At 32.5% G+C, this 18162-nt stretch overlaps 2 protein-coding genes across 12 annotated transcripts in view; both read right to left on the reverse strand.

The window, feature by feature from the left end:
• Window positions 1–5033, reverse strand: part of LOC128672109 (uncharacterized protein) — a 28709-nt gene extending 23676 nt beyond the window's left edge. Inside the window, exon 1 of the mRNA XM_053749027.2 lies at window positions 4736–5033. The gene's annotated coding sequence lies outside the window, so the exon portion shown is untranslated. The remainder of the gene's footprint in view (window positions 1–4735) is intronic.
• Window positions 5034–14814: 9781 nt separating this feature from the next.
• The window catches only part of LOC128672108 (uncharacterized protein), a 34808-nt gene continuing 31460 nt past the window's right edge, over window positions 14815–18162 (reverse strand). For all 11 annotated transcript variants that reach the window (XM_053749016.2, XM_053749021.2, XM_053749015.2 and 8 more), the window contains one exon: window positions 14815–18046. In XM_053749016.2, the coding sequence (XP_053604991.1) occupies window positions 17878–18046 (169 nt within the window). In that variant the 3' untranslated portion in view covers window positions 14815–17877. The remainder of the gene's footprint in view (window positions 18047–18162) is intronic.

Consider the following 18162-nt stretch of genomic DNA (forward strand, 5'->3'; position numbering starts at 1 on the left):
CTCCTTAATGATTTACTACACGTATATGATTTTTTGTCACGCATTGAAAGCAATAAGTTCTATTTGACTACAACGTAAAGCTTGTTACAAAAATGACATTTTTGTAAAAACTTGAAATTCTGTCTTCACCAAAGAATCAAAATTTTCCATAAATATCACGTGTAGATAGAACGTGCAGACACCGAAACCGGTGTTATAAAATGTTAACCATATCAACAACAACCAGAAATTTTTAAACGTATGTAACTAGTCGGTTAGAGACAGTATTTAATAACTTCAGCAAACAGTGGCGAGACTGTGAACATACAATTTTTGTATGCTGTCGGCCAAAATGGGACGAAAATGACGAAGTTTTCAAAAACATGTAATAGATCATCAGTAGGAGTGATAACACTTCGTTGTGAATGTGTTTTGCACTGCCATTGGTTTAGTATGATTATGGTTATATTAATACGTCAGTTTAAATACATTTTTCATCTTCGGAAAAAACGTCTGTTTCATCTAAACAATTTTAATTAATTTTGAATCTTCTTAAAATATTAAGACATGATATCTTTTCGTATCGCATTTTTTAATAGCCAATATGAAAAATATTTTGATAAACATACTTATTGTTGACAAATTATTTCCTATTATGGATAACTAGCGTTTATGGATCTTTGCCCGCGTTTTCGCCCGCATGAGTTTCTCTGCGAATTCGGAAGATATACATGTTATTTTCATATTCATTTCACTCGCCATTTTTAAGAATCAATTCTTGAAAAAAGTTCTTTTACCATATATGTATACCATTTCATCAAAATCGGTTTAGCGGTTTAGCAATGAAATCGGAACAGACAGATTTTCGCATTTATAATAGCTATGAATTTTATTTATAAATTGTATTTCGTTTAATAGAAAGTAACAGATAGATACGCGGCGTCCTAACCCCACTGTTGGACCAAACATCATTGTTCGCTCAAAGAAGCCGAAATAGTCTCACACCAAGGGTCTTTTTCTAGGAAAAGTATTATGAATGGGTGGCACTGTGGGCTTCATTTTTTTGGGCAATATTTCACAGTTAGATGTGAATGAGATGGCGCTAGTCTGTTTTTCTCCGAATTCTTCAAACTAATAGGGGTTTTATTATTTGTAGATTTTTTTAAATTATAGAGCGTTTTTTGCTTGCTTTCCGGATGCTTTAAAATGGAACGGTTTTTATGATGTATGGAATTTTCCAATATTTGGGATGTTTCTTGAACAAAGTTAGATTGCACGTAACTATTAATGTAATTTTTTTTTTGTATAAATAAACTATTTTTTGCCAATGTTTCATACAAACTTAGTACTAAGCAAGACGCAAATATTTAATTTTCAGCACATTGTTCCCTTATCAGTTTAGCCCGCAGTCACGCTCGATAACTAATTAAATTTAACTCGAACGAATCCCACTTACGGTTAAAATCTGATAATAGATAAGAAGGATGAGGTCACTATTATTTTCTTCGAGTTATTGAATTTTCATGATTATATTATGTATAATAATTAACATAAACTTGGGCATCGCAATGTAAATACTTACGACTTTTTTTATCATTAGATACTTTGTTTAAATTTGATTTTCAAAAGTCATAATTTTACAATAATTATACAGTTGTTTAAGATAAAGGACAATCTGTAAAATAAATTATGAATTGCAGAAAACGAATGCTCTAATAAAGTATGAATAAAGTTTATCAAGGACCAACCCACTTTCGTCCGCCGCAGGTTGCGGTATCAACTCGATATGGGCCGCGTTGTGTTCACACGCGCATTATCATTATGCAAACATTACATGAAAGTTACTCCAAAAGTATACCTACCTACGGATATTTTAATTAAGGAGAATTTATGAATATACCCACATAACATTTTTAAATATTCATTTTCATATGAAATTAGAACCAATAAATAAATGTAAATAAATAAATATATCCACAATTTTGTTGATTACGATAATACTGCTACTAAGCATGAATAATTCCTTCATAGGCACTACGTTTCGCCTATCTAAGCGTTGTTAAAAATATAATAACTTTATCATTTTAAAGCTATAATAAATTACTATTTATTATATTATTATTTCAGAAACTACCACAGATGAAAATACACCTTGTTTTAATTTAAATTAACAACGACAAATTCTACTGGATGTAGATGTTGAGCTTGTCTTGTGAAGAATAACGATGGTTGTAACCAAGTTAGTTCTTTCTGATTCCACTGTTATCTTAATTGGGCACTTGATTAGTGATAGTGACGCCATAAAACCATAAATAAATTAAAGAAAGTGTGCTAATTTAACTCTTAAATACTCGATTTTTCCGATTTTATTTGCTGTTGTGACGCTTCCAAGCCAGAGGGTTTTGAAGATTTTGTTTAAAAATCGTCTGTAATTTGCTTGCGTCTTTAGAAATGTCGTTGCCTATCAGCTTTCAAAGCTTAGTCGTCTAGTACGACATCGGAGGGTATGTAAAGGTCATGTTCTAGGGCGGGAACCACACGTCAACTATAAACACTAAGTATAGAAATAAAACAAACATATATAATCGCAAGGGTGTCTGCTGTTTGATCCAAATTTCGTCATCCCGGTCGTTCACAGTTGACTGATGCCAATTGTTTTACAATACTGTGACAAAATTTAGACGGCGCTTGCCATAGACTACGAAGAGACTAGAGTATTTAATCTTTGTTAAATTTTTTAGCATATGAGTCATAATTCAAACATAAATGAGTGCTGAGGCCTTTGTTGGAAAGAGAAAGAAAGAGTGAACTAAGAGTTTGCATCGTGAACTTAGTAAGTAAATATTACGACCATCGTAAATTTCATTGAGTCTCCAATTAAAAAATAAACCTTGTCACTTCTACAAACATGTTTATAAAAGTAAAGTTATTTTTATTTACTAAACAAACAATCATTAAATAAAAAAAAAAGTAATGTAATTTTAAATGAATAATTAGAATTAGGTAGTTAAACTTTTAGCGATAATGTATATGGCAATATATGAAACATAAACATATCATTAAAAATGAAATATATTTGTTTTTTTTTAATAACACGTGACAAGATAATGTAAGTCTCATAACCAATACTGAATTGCAGAAAGTACATATACAATCATATGGTTAAAGTTTATGACTAGCTTAACGCGGACATAAAGTTAAATATATACCTATATACAACTAGCTCGGCTATATATGGTGTTTTTATAAACAACACCAATCATTTTCAGAACATGTTCAGTAAACTCACCAACTTCCAAATGACTTCAAAAATAGTAGAAAATATAATTTTAAATTTATTTAAAAAACACCCTGTACGTATCAATGACGGAGATAAACCTAAGAACTATAATAAATCTGATTGGTGTAGTGTTGACAGTGAAAGGTCATATTGTCGTATTGATACACAATCTAGAAATATAACATGCTTAGTACGTTCACTTGATTGAAACACGTTCTTATTTACGATCCAAGGTCTTCGCACACTATTTTTATGAATAAAACTATTTGTTGACAATGTAGATTAAACGGTTTAAAGATATTTTTTAAGAATTTCACACATAAAAGCATAGTTTTTTTTTAATATGACTAAGTAATGTATTTTTTATTATTATATACCTAGTGCAAATAGTCTTGCTTGCCTATATCATCAAAGATATAATTAATTTGTATATTCACATCAATGATCACTACTCATTCTATTGTTATAAATAAATAACAATTAAAATCATTAAGTAAATGATATAAATTATCTAATATTTTTGACATTATAAGTAACATTACCAACGAGCTATCGTATTTACTGGTGGTAATAGCTTTGTGTGACCATATTTCAAAGTAACTGATAAGATAAAAATGTAGCACAAAAAATACTTTGCGACATTGTAATTTACATATTATATATTTAATTATAATATATCAGAAACTAGCAATGCATCAACTTTTATAGTTATATTCTTTAAAATAAAGTCTTGCTATTGTAACATGGATCTTGCTTTCTGAACCAATTCTTTTAACTTAAACTCGAAAGATAAATACATACATACAATAAGTACCAAACGGTAATCATAAATTTATACATGTTTGACAGATAGATAGAATATTTTGCCAAAATAACTAAATTAGTGTATTTTTATATAATTTTTACGTATATTTGTTCCATAAATTCAATGCCATTTATTTTGAGGCGGTTATCTTATTAATGTCTTAGAAATACATAGTTGAAATTACATTCTTGGCCATCTTAGTGTGAATGAACTCATTAGCTAATCCATGGCTAAATTGCAGACTCAACGTGACTTACAGTTTTAATTTGTGTTTTCTAATTGCCAAAGGAGCTTATAGTTATACTTATATTATGACTATACTTTAAATTAGCATCTTCAATTAAATTACTGTAATTTTATTTACTTGGAAATGAACATTTAAAAGTTTATAATAACATTTCATTTTCGATTTTCATGTGTAAAATATGCAGATAATATTCTGTATATTTAAGTAAGGTCCTGTAAAGTCACGTCAAACTTTAACAAGTTTGATTAACTTTTAATCAATAATATTTTGTAACCTGAGAATCATACACTTCAGTTAGAACATAGTTAGATGCGAATACGAACGTGCGTGTTCCAAAAATAGTTCGGCGCGCATCCCGTGCTCGCAAGTTTAAAAATAAGTTTAGTCTAGACTCTAGCCTAAAATGCCGGTTAGTGTCACTCACCTGGATGCACTCAGGGTTTTCAAAAATTGTTCACAGTTCACCAAAAGGCCAAAACCAAACAGACCTTGACCAATTCAAATTTCGTACGCCGGCTGAATAGCATAAACGCGAACGTCATAAACACACTTTAAAAAAAAAATAACTCTTGAGGACTTGAGGATTTGAATGTAGAAATCCTGATGGTCACTTTTTCTGTAATTTTATTTATTTTTTAATTGATATTTAATTTTCGTAAAATATTTGTAGCATTCACGATCGAGGCGTGCCGTCGCCAGCCAGTTGCGGGTGTACTGAATGGCGCCGGCGGTCGCGGCCATGTTTAAAGCATGCCACAGTTAGTGCGATAAAAAAATGCTCGTACAATATCGGCTAAAGCGTATTGTTTACTTAGAGGGTCATTCGTCATAACTGTTATGATTACGCTCAGTAAATCATATCTTTTACAATACTTTGCATTTATTTTAGTTTTGCTCCACTTTAAGATTTTCTACTCGGCGGCGTCAATGGGCCTCGGTGGACAATTATGACATAAGGCAAATTAATAAATAATGCACAGGCCCATATTATGAAGAAGCTTGTTTTATATTAATTAATTAATTGAGTAAAAATAAATTAGTGTAGTAAACATCGTGGGGCTAATCGCTGAAATGTATGACTATGCTAATGAACTTGAACAAGAATCGCGTATGGAGAAGGCATTAATTGCTTATTAGCATTAAGTACTTTTTTCGGAAACAACAAAAATTCTTTAAAATTGAAATTAAGCATATTATTTACTTTACAATTTTACAAAAAAAAAGAAGGAAAGAATTGAAGGAAACTTTATTATTTTTAAGGTTAATTTAGTTTTATATAAATGTAATTGCATAACGAGCGCTAATGATAAATATATTTAGTCCAAATCTATAATTATTTATTAATTTACTAGTCGCGAGACCTCCCCTTCTAGCGATCTCCTGACCATTCTGGTCACGTAGTATAACCAATGTACGACACACCATCATCAGAATATGTCTATCACCTTTGATGCATACCAAACAGGCACTACCTACTGATGATTCATTCATGTTGCCTTTGAAAAATACTTTTATAGGTAAATATATCGATTTGCTGGATCATAATACAGACTGGCTGCTTTTTTAAACATCAGCCACATTTCCATTATTATCCATTAGGTATGAAATTAAAAACTTGGTTGTGATAATTAAGTATTACATTGTTTATATTGAATCTTCGGATCTCTGAGTAGGTACTAAGAGACCACCCACACTACCCAAGGAATCTATATTTTCTTATATAAATCTATATAAGAAGTAGTTCATTGTCTTATTATTTATTGTCTTATTTGCTTCAACAGCTGAACAGAATCAGCTAAAATCAAAATTTTATATCCAGCAGTACACTAACGCCACCATAACATTTTATTAAATTTTTATGGTCTTTGATGGCAACCAATTTTGGTTTAGTCAATTACGACTACATTGTGTAATGGTCCTTAAGATTAACTGTTGTTTATTTTAATAATTACTTTATACAAAAATTTCATCGTCAAATATTTTTTTAAGGAAGCTATCGACTACGTGGATACAAGAATTTACGCATCTATACATATGTATATATGGGTTTAGATATTAGACATCTATATACTAATATACATATAAATATATACTAATTGCAAAATTTCTATTCAATTACAAGAACCAGTTGTTTGTCACAGAAATGCAACGCAGAAATGAAGCCTTGTATCTGTCAAAAGCTTGCTTTCGCTGTCATAAGAATTAATTTAACCTGATTTTTAACTTTGTTTCTTGTTCGTCTCAGATTAAATTATTGAGCACTACTTTTAAAATTGACAAGCTATACTTATCTCTGATATCCTATTTATGTTATCTGATAAACGACTATGTTGTTATGGAGCAACGAAGAAAGTTTGTTCTTTATAGAGACAACAATATTATAAAAGTCTAAAAATATTTAATTCAGTACGATTTATAGATTGCCACGAGCACATATTCAATGTTGAAAAATAAATAAATTATAAAAACAATTATTATATTATTATTTTTTGCGAACTTACATATTACCAAGTCGTGACGTAACTTCTACGTGTCATTTCGCTCCAATACTGCGTTTGGACGTTCCCAAAAATGTATGATTTTATTTTTAATCGCTGGTGTTTTTATTAATATATGGACCTCCGAATAGTCATCAAAACAAAAGTTTATCATCTGCCTATTGGTTAATACCAAAGTGAGAATCGAGCATCACTAAGAGTAATAATTGCAACACATTGTTAGGCTAAACTTTTTTGATTAAAAGTTAAACAATCTTTACATAGTCATTACTTATGTACTAAGAGATAGTCATTTCTTAGACACTGCTAAAGTAGACACGATTATTCTGCTGGTCCCTAATGTGCATGAATGCTGGCAGCATACTGAGCCTAGGGTGCAATTTTAAAATATATTTTACTATCCAAAAACCGGTGGAATAAGCGATATTTAATTAATTATTATTCTACTAATGCTGGTAATAAAAATGTTTTCTTTTTTTTCATCTTGATTTTGTATCTATGATAATTTCATCACAAAGGTACATAAAGGAAAATCGAAGGTAGAATAAGAAGTTTAGTGGAGTCAAGATGAGTTTAATAATTACTTATATACTGTCATAATAACAATTAGGTAAGTGAAATAAAACGCCTAAAGCGCCTAAAGAAAATCATTGTATCGCACAAAGTGGCTAAAGATAGTGAGGCGTGTAAATGAGTCCACTAACATTAAACTGTCAAACATTAAACTGAAAATTAAACTGTTAAGGGAAATGATAATTTATCGTCTCAATGATTTTTAGTGATTGATACATATACATTCAAAAATAGCACCCCTGAATTGTCACGAGTTGCGAGACCGTTCGCATGCGAGATGAGGACACTATTATGTTGAAGTTATATCCTTTAATGTGATGTATAATGGCGCGTCTACATTGTCTATTGAATATTCTGTCTATGGGTCATTATAGCCAAACGAATTGTTACAGAATCGTATATTACGTATAGGTAGACAGTGTGAACGGATTCAGAAAAAACTTTTTCAAGATGTAAACTTTCAAAATGTATTGTTGTTTATATATAATATTTATATATAATATTTTACCTCGTTACTACAAGGAAAAATATACATATTAAGAGTTTGTTCTATCCCTAAATACCTGCCTAGATATATTAGGTAGGTAATAACAACGACGTACTTACATTTTATACGCATACTTTAGTACAGATATATTTACCACGTATTTCCTTCCTCATATTCAAGTTGAATAGCTTCCATTATTATATATAGATACACTATCGCTGTTGCCTGTGGGTTCGCTCAGTATTTTTTGAGTTTTTATTTAAACTTTGCAGCCTTTTGGCGGTGGATTTATAAAACTTAGCGTATATTTGACCTCGGGACAAACATCGAACAGACAGACGTTTGCATTAAGGTGATACATAACTGCACACTATGGCCACCATCACATTTTTACCATTTTTTTTGTTTATTAGCGAAAACTAAAAAATCCTCTTTCCAAATTAAGATTCTATACTAGATAAAGGAATTTATTGCAAAGCATTAATAGTTCTTTATTACACAAAGTAGTCACAGCAAAAACACAGGCTACGAAACAGACAACGGTGGCCACGAAAATCTTTATATTTTATGGAGGATAGATATATAAAAATGTCTCCAGGAAATGGGTACTACGGAAACCCTCGAATTTCCTTTTCTTCGCGGAAATGAAAATCTTTGGCAATAACAAAGTCAAGGCGCCTGTGTTTAGTATGCACATAATGCACGCGTGACGATGGTGAGACTTTGCAACAATACAGCCTTAAGGGATTAAGGATACTCTTGGAGGATTGGACGTAAGACGTGATAAATACGTACTTGCTTAGTATAATAGAGCAAATAGATATACTGTAACTGCTGCCCGCGGGTTCGGCCGCGAGGTAACTTTTCAGTCAATAAACTATAGAAACCTTTCATTTACCCTACGCTTCGCCCGAGTCTGCGTGATTTTAGTTTCTAACCTTATCTGGGGTGAAAATGCCACATTTCTTAGCATTTTAGTTTTGTCAAGAAAATACCTGTAATTACTTGTTTTGATTTTTAAATTACAATGTAATTGTAATTTAACTTACATTGTAATTTAAATAAATTTTTAAATTACATTGTAATTTAAAAATCAAAACAAATAATTGTTTATTGGCATTATGTTGGCTGTATATAGTTTTTTCCTTTCAATTAGTGCAATTGATACTTCACGAGTTACTTATAATATAATGACATATTCATACGATGGACATTTTTTTAATATATTTATATGCAACACGACAATATGTAAGGCGCTATTGTTATTATCTACTCGTATGATGCACCTATTGTTTTCAAACAATGTAATATAATGCATTGTGTATCAGTTGTACTATTACCTAATATATTTAGTGCATTTTTCTGAGATGAATGCTTATATGAATGAAGCTGAGTCACATTTTAGTATTTATTATAGGTGTTTAGAACAAGTTAAATACACAAATTATGTTACATCTTAACGTCATTATTACGGGACTTTACCTGACAAGATTCATAAAATAAAATAATTATTTTTTTGAAAAATATGCAAATGAGATGCGTTGATGTCTTTTGCATTGTGTGTTATTAATTTCAACCCTGACATGGAAATCTGAATTCAGTTGAACGTTTCAACATAAAAATAAGTATATTTCGGGGCTAAATTCGACGTAGAAATGAACCATTCACTTTATAATTTTATTTGCGCATATTTAATAGCTCACTATTAGGACGAAAATGTGACAAATCTACATGTCAAGAAAATATAGCCGAGAGTTTGGATCTAAATTAACAGTCTTACAAACAAACCGTAATAGCTAAACTAAGATATATTACTATATTTTCCCCGCGGCTTCGTTCGCGTGTATTTTGCAAGGGAACTATGCTGTTTTCTACGGTAAAAGGCATACTTTTCCGTACTCCGTCGTTGAAATGATAGAGTATGAAGATATAACAAACGAACTCTCATTCGCATTTATAATATGTTTTTCTCGGGTTCCTTTCCATCGTGGTTCTAATTTAACTGGTAGTTAAACTACTAACCACTCCAGGGGTTTATTTTGAACTACTGATTTCATGCCGGAAGCGGAAACGATGTAATATAGTAGATAATGGCCGTGCAATACATGTCACGATGTTAATTTTATTTATAACACACGATTAAATGAAACCCTAACAATTCCCACCCATTTTAAGATAGGTACATTAATTTGCATCGGCATTAAATTATTATTTTAAGGAACACATAGCGAAGAAACTTGCACACTGACAGTTTAGTTCATTGGTGTCTGTGACAACTTGCCTCTAAACTGACAGAGACGTAAAAGTCATATCAGCCTTTAAACCATTTGCGACATCAGTTTTAGCAATAATGAAATTGAAATTCATTCTAGAAGGAGCTCAAAAACCAATCAAAGACCAATAATATATGAGGAAACAACAACACAGTATGTATTTTTGTAGTTTACTAGCTGTGTCCGCTTCGTTTGCATGCACGGTTCGAAATAAGTAATATATTCTTTAACACGAAATCTCTATTGAAGAAAACAGAAGAAGGTGTTTGAACTTATTTCTAGAAGACAAAGATTTTAATTTACTAATTGAAATAGTTAATTATGAAATAAAAAATATATGTGGTGTTATTTTTTTCCTATGCTATGAAGTAAATAATGTAAGTTTCTCTGTGCTCACAAGTTTTTAGTATTTATAGAATAGTATTAAATAATTTATTGCATATAGGTATTGAGGAAGCATTGTTCCGTATCCGTCAGATAGATATAATAATGTGATCTGTAATTCTAGTCTACATAAATTTATTCAACATTATAGCAACCAAGATATTACATTAAGATTACGAATAGAATATGTCGAACCTATCAAATCAAATTAATTGAGCAAATTTGTTTGTAGTTTATTTAGTAAATACCGACAAATATATTGATATTTGACATTACAAGACAATTAATACATAATTATGGGAATTCTAAATATGCAATAATCGCCGCCGTTGAAATTCAACCAACGGACCACCTTCCTAGAACAGAAATTCCACTTTTATCAGTGTTCAATGTCTCAAGAAAATACCTAGGCAGCAATTATGCAGGTTTCCATTTAATACTGCACTGTAGATCGACCTCAGTTTGCACCTTGGCCTGTTTAGCAGCCCGCCGGAAAATCTTCCGACAGCCGACCGATCTACTATTGGTCATTAATCCATAAAAGATACGACATGCGAGTACAATTTTTCATTATTTAGTACCTATTTACCTAAATATTTTATCTGACTAATTAAACATTTGTAGCTTTCAGGGCCGCCGGGTTGGGCTTATCTTATTGGGAGAGCACAATGTAATTAATGACCTCTTTTCTTTAACTCTTATGTGTTAAGGCTAACCCGCTGCTCATAGAAATAACATAAAACATAACCGGCACATTGTATTCCATTATTCTTATTTACAGATAATAACATAAGGACAAAAGCGTGATTACAATAATAGTTTTTTCACGGTAGCTATTTAATTTGTACGCATTAGTTTTATTCGCAATAGGTATAATAACTTATTCAACTGTGATTGCTGTAATTTTCGCCTTTATCAATGCAAAGTTCCAAACCAACAACCGCTGCATTCAACAAAAAACGAAGGTTAAAATACAGACAAATAAATACTTAACTTTTAGCTAACGGGTTTTTCAAACGTTTCAGGAATTTATCTGATGCAAACCGTTGAGATGTTACATCACCCATATGCGTCAGCAGCGTAACATCGTAATTCAAATACCACGTTCATTGCGGAGTTCGCTGAAAGTGGTTTATGGAAATTAATGTTTCGTTTGTCAATGGAAGGCGTGTCCGCGTGATGTGTCGGCGCAGAGCATGACCTGTGCGTACGCACGATCGTAGTTTCTGATTTCGTCGGAGACTGGTTAATGCGTTTATTAATTCGATGTGGAAGTGGCATTCCTATTGATGATATCAGACGCTTCTTTCATTGAAATATTGATTTATGATTCTCAGGCGATAAGATCGCCTGACAAGATGTGTGTGATGTACGCAGTAAAGTTATGAGTTGAAATTGGAAATTTGCTTCGCTTTGACTCTTTTAAATCAATTAATTAATAAAGCCATCAGATCTACGTTGTCACTACATATAATGAAATAAAGTCGACCTCTGCCGTATCTGTCTGTTCACGATAAATTCAATAACACTTGGGCAGATTTTTGCACGGTTTTCACCAATACATACCTGAAGAAGATTTAGATTATATGTTTTACCCGAGTGAAGTCAGGATAGCCGCTAGTGGTGATAAACTTGGTGATAAACAAAATGTATATAAAAATGTATTCGGTATTAAGTCTTTCACGTAGCATTAGAGGTCGGGAGGAAATCCGTGCCACCTTACGTACCTAGTTAAAGATGATACTAAAGCACGCCATTTGTCTTTTCAATTATCCTAAATTAAACCACCTCTACCTTTATTAAGTGTAATCAAGACTTTAATTACTCTTTGAAAACGACAATTGTTACCGCATTTCTTACATTTGCTCTCAGGGGACAGTCAGTTGACGTAATTTCTCATTAAAATTGCTCCAGTATCATATCATTCAGTTTTTTATTATATAAAAAATCAGACACGTTCGGAAACAGGAAACTATTAGTTGCGCTACAATGCCGGTGACCGCGAATGTTCCTAGACATAGTAACGAACACATTTACATAGTAGTTGAGCCACGGGGCTTCGCGCCCGTGGGAATTTCGGGATAATAAGTACCCTATGTGTTATTCCAAGTTATGTTCTACCCGTACCTGTACCAAATTTCATGAAAATCTGTCTAGAAAATTTTGGGTGAAAGAGTAACAAACATCTTCACAAACTTTCGCATTTATAATATTAGTAGTAAAGTAGCCGAGCACATTACATGCATGATAATAGGTAAGCACATAGTTATCTCGTTTGTTTGCCGTGGCAGGCCGCTAGACTTTTTGCACCGACACTATTTTTTTCTTCTATGAGGTATATAGATCGTAATATGTACTATATTATAGTTCATATATGTAAGTAACACTACTTATTATAAATTAATATGATAGTACTCGCATAACAAGTATAATACGATACAAGCCTACAATTAGGTAGTGCCGTGCAGGCAAGTGAATGCTGAAAGAACATTTCCGTGGTTTTTCAGTCACTTTTAGTTTTATGAATAAGTAAGTGACGTGCCGCCCGCTGAGAAATTCCCGCAGGTCTCCAGTAGAATTTCTCATCTCAAAATTTCACAGGAGCTATCTGAAGCATATTATTGTGAATTTCTAAGAATATTCCTTAGCCGTTTCCGTGCATTCTCGAAATTTTGAAGATCGGTAATCGGTAGGTACTCACAGTGCAATAGTGTTGTGACGATTCATGTAGTTTACATATGCACGTATCTACGACTTCCATTTCATTTAGTTTCTAGAGATATCCGGCTGGCTTTCGCGTTTCGTTTTTGGAAAAAGAGCTTAGTTACCTATGAGTGTTACACTTTATGAACACGAACGTTTTGATTAGATAGATTTGATTTGTTCGCCGTTCGTCATTGTTCCGCATCGGCAAGGTCGGCTGATGTAATAACGGCGCAGGTTGCACCAGCTCGGTCAAAGACCTTGCATCAGCAAAATATCGAGTATCGACATACGAGCGCATCACTAGACATGAAAGTGCGTGAAAGTGAAATACTAAAAATACTGAGCCGGTTTCTATTAATTATAAATATACTATCAGTATACCTGCTCAACCTACAATGATGATACAGGTATTCATCATATATGGCTCCAAAATACAATTTTATATAAATATTATGAGGCAGGCAATAGGCACGAGTACCTAAAGGAAGCATCACAGAAGTCAACTAGATAAAGTTCTGTACATCTTTTCCAGATGCTTCCCGCATCTGGAAAAGATGTACCTAGAAATTTTTATTTTACAGAACTCACAAAATTTATAAAATTAAATACGTTTTACATGCCTGTTGAATATACCTATATTGAAAATTATATTCGATAGATAAATAATGGACACTGACTTTTACCCAACAATTACTTTTTGCATAATGGCTATGGAAAAATATATGATATTACCTTAAGCCAATTTTATTTTGCCATGAAAGCATATTGAAAAACACATGCCATATTTTCTCTATCTACGTGATATGCATGTGTTTTTCAATATATGAATATTAAACATACGAGTGCATTTAAGTCAGTAATATACCTAATATAAACGCAATCAAAAGTCTTAGAGTTACATAATACTTCCTTCATTTTATATACTTAAATCATGGAATTAGTACCTAGGTATTCCGTTCCTACTAATTCCATGACTTAATTTACGTTTACACGTCAAATGTGCAATTCCGGTAATGCAATATAAAATCACATACATGTAAATGAACAGGTATACTGACTCATACATAAACCAGATCTAAATTATGGTCTTTCTATCTGTGCCATAAAATGAGGGTATTTCGTGTCGGGGTTTCCCACCCGTGCTCCGTTGGGTTTCTCTAAACACCTTTAGACGATTTTCCTAGATATGTGTAATCTTCCTTATAGCTCCTCATTAGCTGCGAACTCGGACAAATGCCGACGAAGCGAATGTACATGGCGTAGTCTGTATGCGAGTTTTTATTAACGCAAGAAAAACCCAGCAATGTGGATACGTTGAAACTGCCAAAGTTGGCAAAGGGACTATAATGTGGAGCCGGTATAATGCCAACTCCACACTATCGGCCAGCAGTACGTCCAATTTTGCGGTTTCGACATACATTGCTGGTTTTTTCCTTGAGGTAAATAAAAGATCTCACACAAACTATGAACGCGACGTACATACGCATCGCCATCTGCATGACTTCGCTGATAGTGTGTGCATATAGTACTAGGTTATAACCATTGTGGAAAAATCGGGTAGGTGTAAATAAAAACATGAATATCAGTCATGATTATTATTTAATAAATCTGTTATTTACAAAAGTAATTTTCGGTGGAAATGTTCAACAATAAGCTTTCATTGAGCGCAAGCGTCGCGTGCGCAGTGCGCTTATCACGGAAAACTACTAAACTATCACATGTTTTTACATTGCCTATAATAAACTTACAGCTTAGTAAAAAAAAATTACCCTGTCAACAGGAAAGAAGAATATAGAATGGATTCACCATGAGAAGAAATTTTCCATTTAAATTATTTGTACTCACATTTGCGAACTGACAAAACTATAGGCAATGTGAAAACATCAGCACGATCTTTTAAAACAAGAAATAAAACAATACTTTGAGCCAATACTGAATACATAAAACATTCGTATCTTTCCACCAAAGCGTAACTTTTCGTTTTTAAAACAAATAAACTTCAAAAGTTGTAAAACGTGGTTCTAATTTAATATAACAAAATATATTCATGATTGTCATACCAGTTTGAACTTTATTTTTAACAGCAAAACGTCGCGGTTACATCGTATATAATCTGTTACAAATTCGCCTCTCATTTCTCCATTAAAAATCTTAAAAACATAATAACACGTTTGGTTTTTACATAAAGCTATAACAACAGTAACATTCATCCGTAAGATTTCGAATATTCCTCAATACATTACATAATTTTATTTGATACTGTTTACATGTAAACTTACCAACATAATATACAATAATAATAGGCATATCATATCATTATTAGTTCAATAATAAAATACAGATTGTTACAAACGAAATATTTTAACGGTTTTTTTTTTATTTATCACATAATACCTCCGCTAACTATCTATACATTCATTAATTACACTTAAAGCTAAATTATGCTTTTTATCGACAAAAATATCTATGACAAAAATATATTATGTACCTATCTCTCCATTCTATATACACCCTACTAACTGGCAAGTACATAGAGTCTATATCTTTCTAGATAAAGATGTTTTTGGTATTGAATGATGCACGTAAAATTGACTGCGTTGCATAACTCACATCTGTAGTTTTACTTATGCGATATATTTACAAAATTGTTCATAAACGATGGCACACTAAGGATGAACTATGCGTCATCTCAGTTTGGTTCAACGTGTCGAGCGAGACAAAAAATCTCGCAAAATTTTCAGGTATTGACAACTAAACGCAAACTGGGATGGCGTAAAATAACAAACTATATGTCTCAAAAAATAGAAGATAAAGCCAAGCTCGAAATGTTGAGTCTAGAAAGAGTTAAAAGGCAGACGTGCTACGGCTAATCTATTAGTACACTTAGGTACCTATAAAACACACAGTTAATATAGAAAAACGTCCCCAATCTATAAATGTGTCGTTCCAATGACATTAAATAACTTGGCTGTCCATGGGTCAAACGAATGTGTTTCTATCTCTTTTTGGCACTGTAATGATAAACAGAGATAGCAACACAATTGTTTGCCTTGGATACAGCCTAGATAGGACAGGGCTTATACTTGTAGGGTCACAATTCAATTTAGTACTTATTTACAATCGACAGTAGAACTAAGAAACACTTCTGTGCCTAGACATCGCTCTTATATTTCAGGCCAAGAAAGCTCTCGAAAAGACAGCGAAATATCAAATGTAGTATATAATATACTTATAACTTCAGAATTGAAATTCTATCTATTTACTTCCTTGCATATTTATACCCGTGCACTTCTTATTTATAATTAATTGATCATTTACAAGTATAGGTTAGTATAGGATGTGAAAAAAGCAATGTTTATTTTGTTACACTTACAGGTACTATTTTGTAATAGATAGATAATTACGAAGTAAAACATTTATCGATTTGTTGAATAGCATTAAAGTTGATATGCGATGATGTGACATATGCTCTGGATCTAAGTACTTACAGCCTATAAGTACCAAGTACAGCCTATAAGTACTAAAATTATTGCTAAACGTTAGTTTGGACATTTTGTATGCGTTATTTGAGTATATATGTGAGTGTGTTCATTGAGTCGACCTTAGCACCTCGACAATATGGCACGTTGGAATTACGAATCTTAATTTTTCACTAAAAATGCGGCAGCTATTTGCTTATTGCTTGCAGTCAATTCCAAGACATATTATTATTTAAATTCATACGTTACATTCCTATGGTAACCACGAGTTATTAATTTTTAATACTAAGTACTTATTATTTGTTACCATCAAAATAGGATCTTTAAAGTACTGTACATTTCTTCTAGAAAATATTTATTCATTCACACACAAAATGCGCCTAAATGAGAATTATAATAATTTCCGAGAAACCTTTGGAATATAGCCATCAAACTAATGAGATCGTATGTTTATTTTTTGATAGCGAGTAATTGTAAAGAGTTGTCGGAATCTATTATATTACTGCGGCCAAGCCTCATTGGAAGATTATATTCTCATATACACGTTATGTGCTACAAACCGTGAGTAGATATTGTATTATCAGGGGTTAATAAATTAAAACTACTTAAATTAGCTAATACAAAAATAAGATTATACACAAAATTGTTTATATAAAAGTACTTAAAGGGTCAAGTCATATTTCCTGAGACATGTTGACGGTCAGTCGAATTGAAAACTTGGAACAAACATTTAGATAATTGAGATTTCTGTAGGTTGCTTAAGGATGGTTTTTTCGTAATATATTTAAATACCAATTGGCAATTTGTGTTCTGCTCACTAAATAAATAACAGACCGGCCACGTTGTTATTGTGTCGCGTTTATGAACTTCTATCGTGGGGCGGTTTATAGGCAACTCCTGTAAGGAGTTGAACTTAAAAGAATTAATTTTAAGGAAGCAGTTTTATAAATATTTGTCGTAAAGGTAGCAAATTTCGTAACTCGTTTTTAGGGGTATCGGTGTAGAGTTCCATGTTTTAGAAAACATTTAACTTTCATTTCAAATAGTTAAAGTGTAAACGTTACAATAAAAATTTAAATCATCGACTTCACAGTTAAAGACATTAGAAATTGGCAAATTCAAAAAAGCAAAGAAAACGAGGAGTCGAGGACGATACACGCTACAGACTACAGTACGCTCTCCCTCTGCGAGAGCTCGGGCGAGGCGGCGGTGCGCACGAGCGCGGGCGCGGCCATGGTGATGGGCGCGTCGTCCGGGTCCTCGTCCTCGCGCTCCTCCAGGTCCTCGTCGATCGGCGACAGCATGTCCGCCGGCTGCTGGCTCTCTTCTTGTTTCCTGGATTCATTGTTGACGTTCATTAAAAAATAATAATTCACTTTTCATATAAGCTAACCATCCTAATTTTATTGACGCGAAAGTGAGTTTGTCCATTACCCCTTCACGCTCTATTT

The sequence above is a fragment of the Plodia interpunctella genome, chromosome 8 (assembly GCF_027563975.2).
Source record: "Plodia interpunctella isolate USDA-ARS_2022_Savannah chromosome 8, ilPloInte3.2, whole genome shotgun sequence".
NCBI classification, from domain to species: domain Eukaryota; kingdom Metazoa; phylum Arthropoda; class Insecta; order Lepidoptera; family Pyralidae; genus Plodia; species Plodia interpunctella.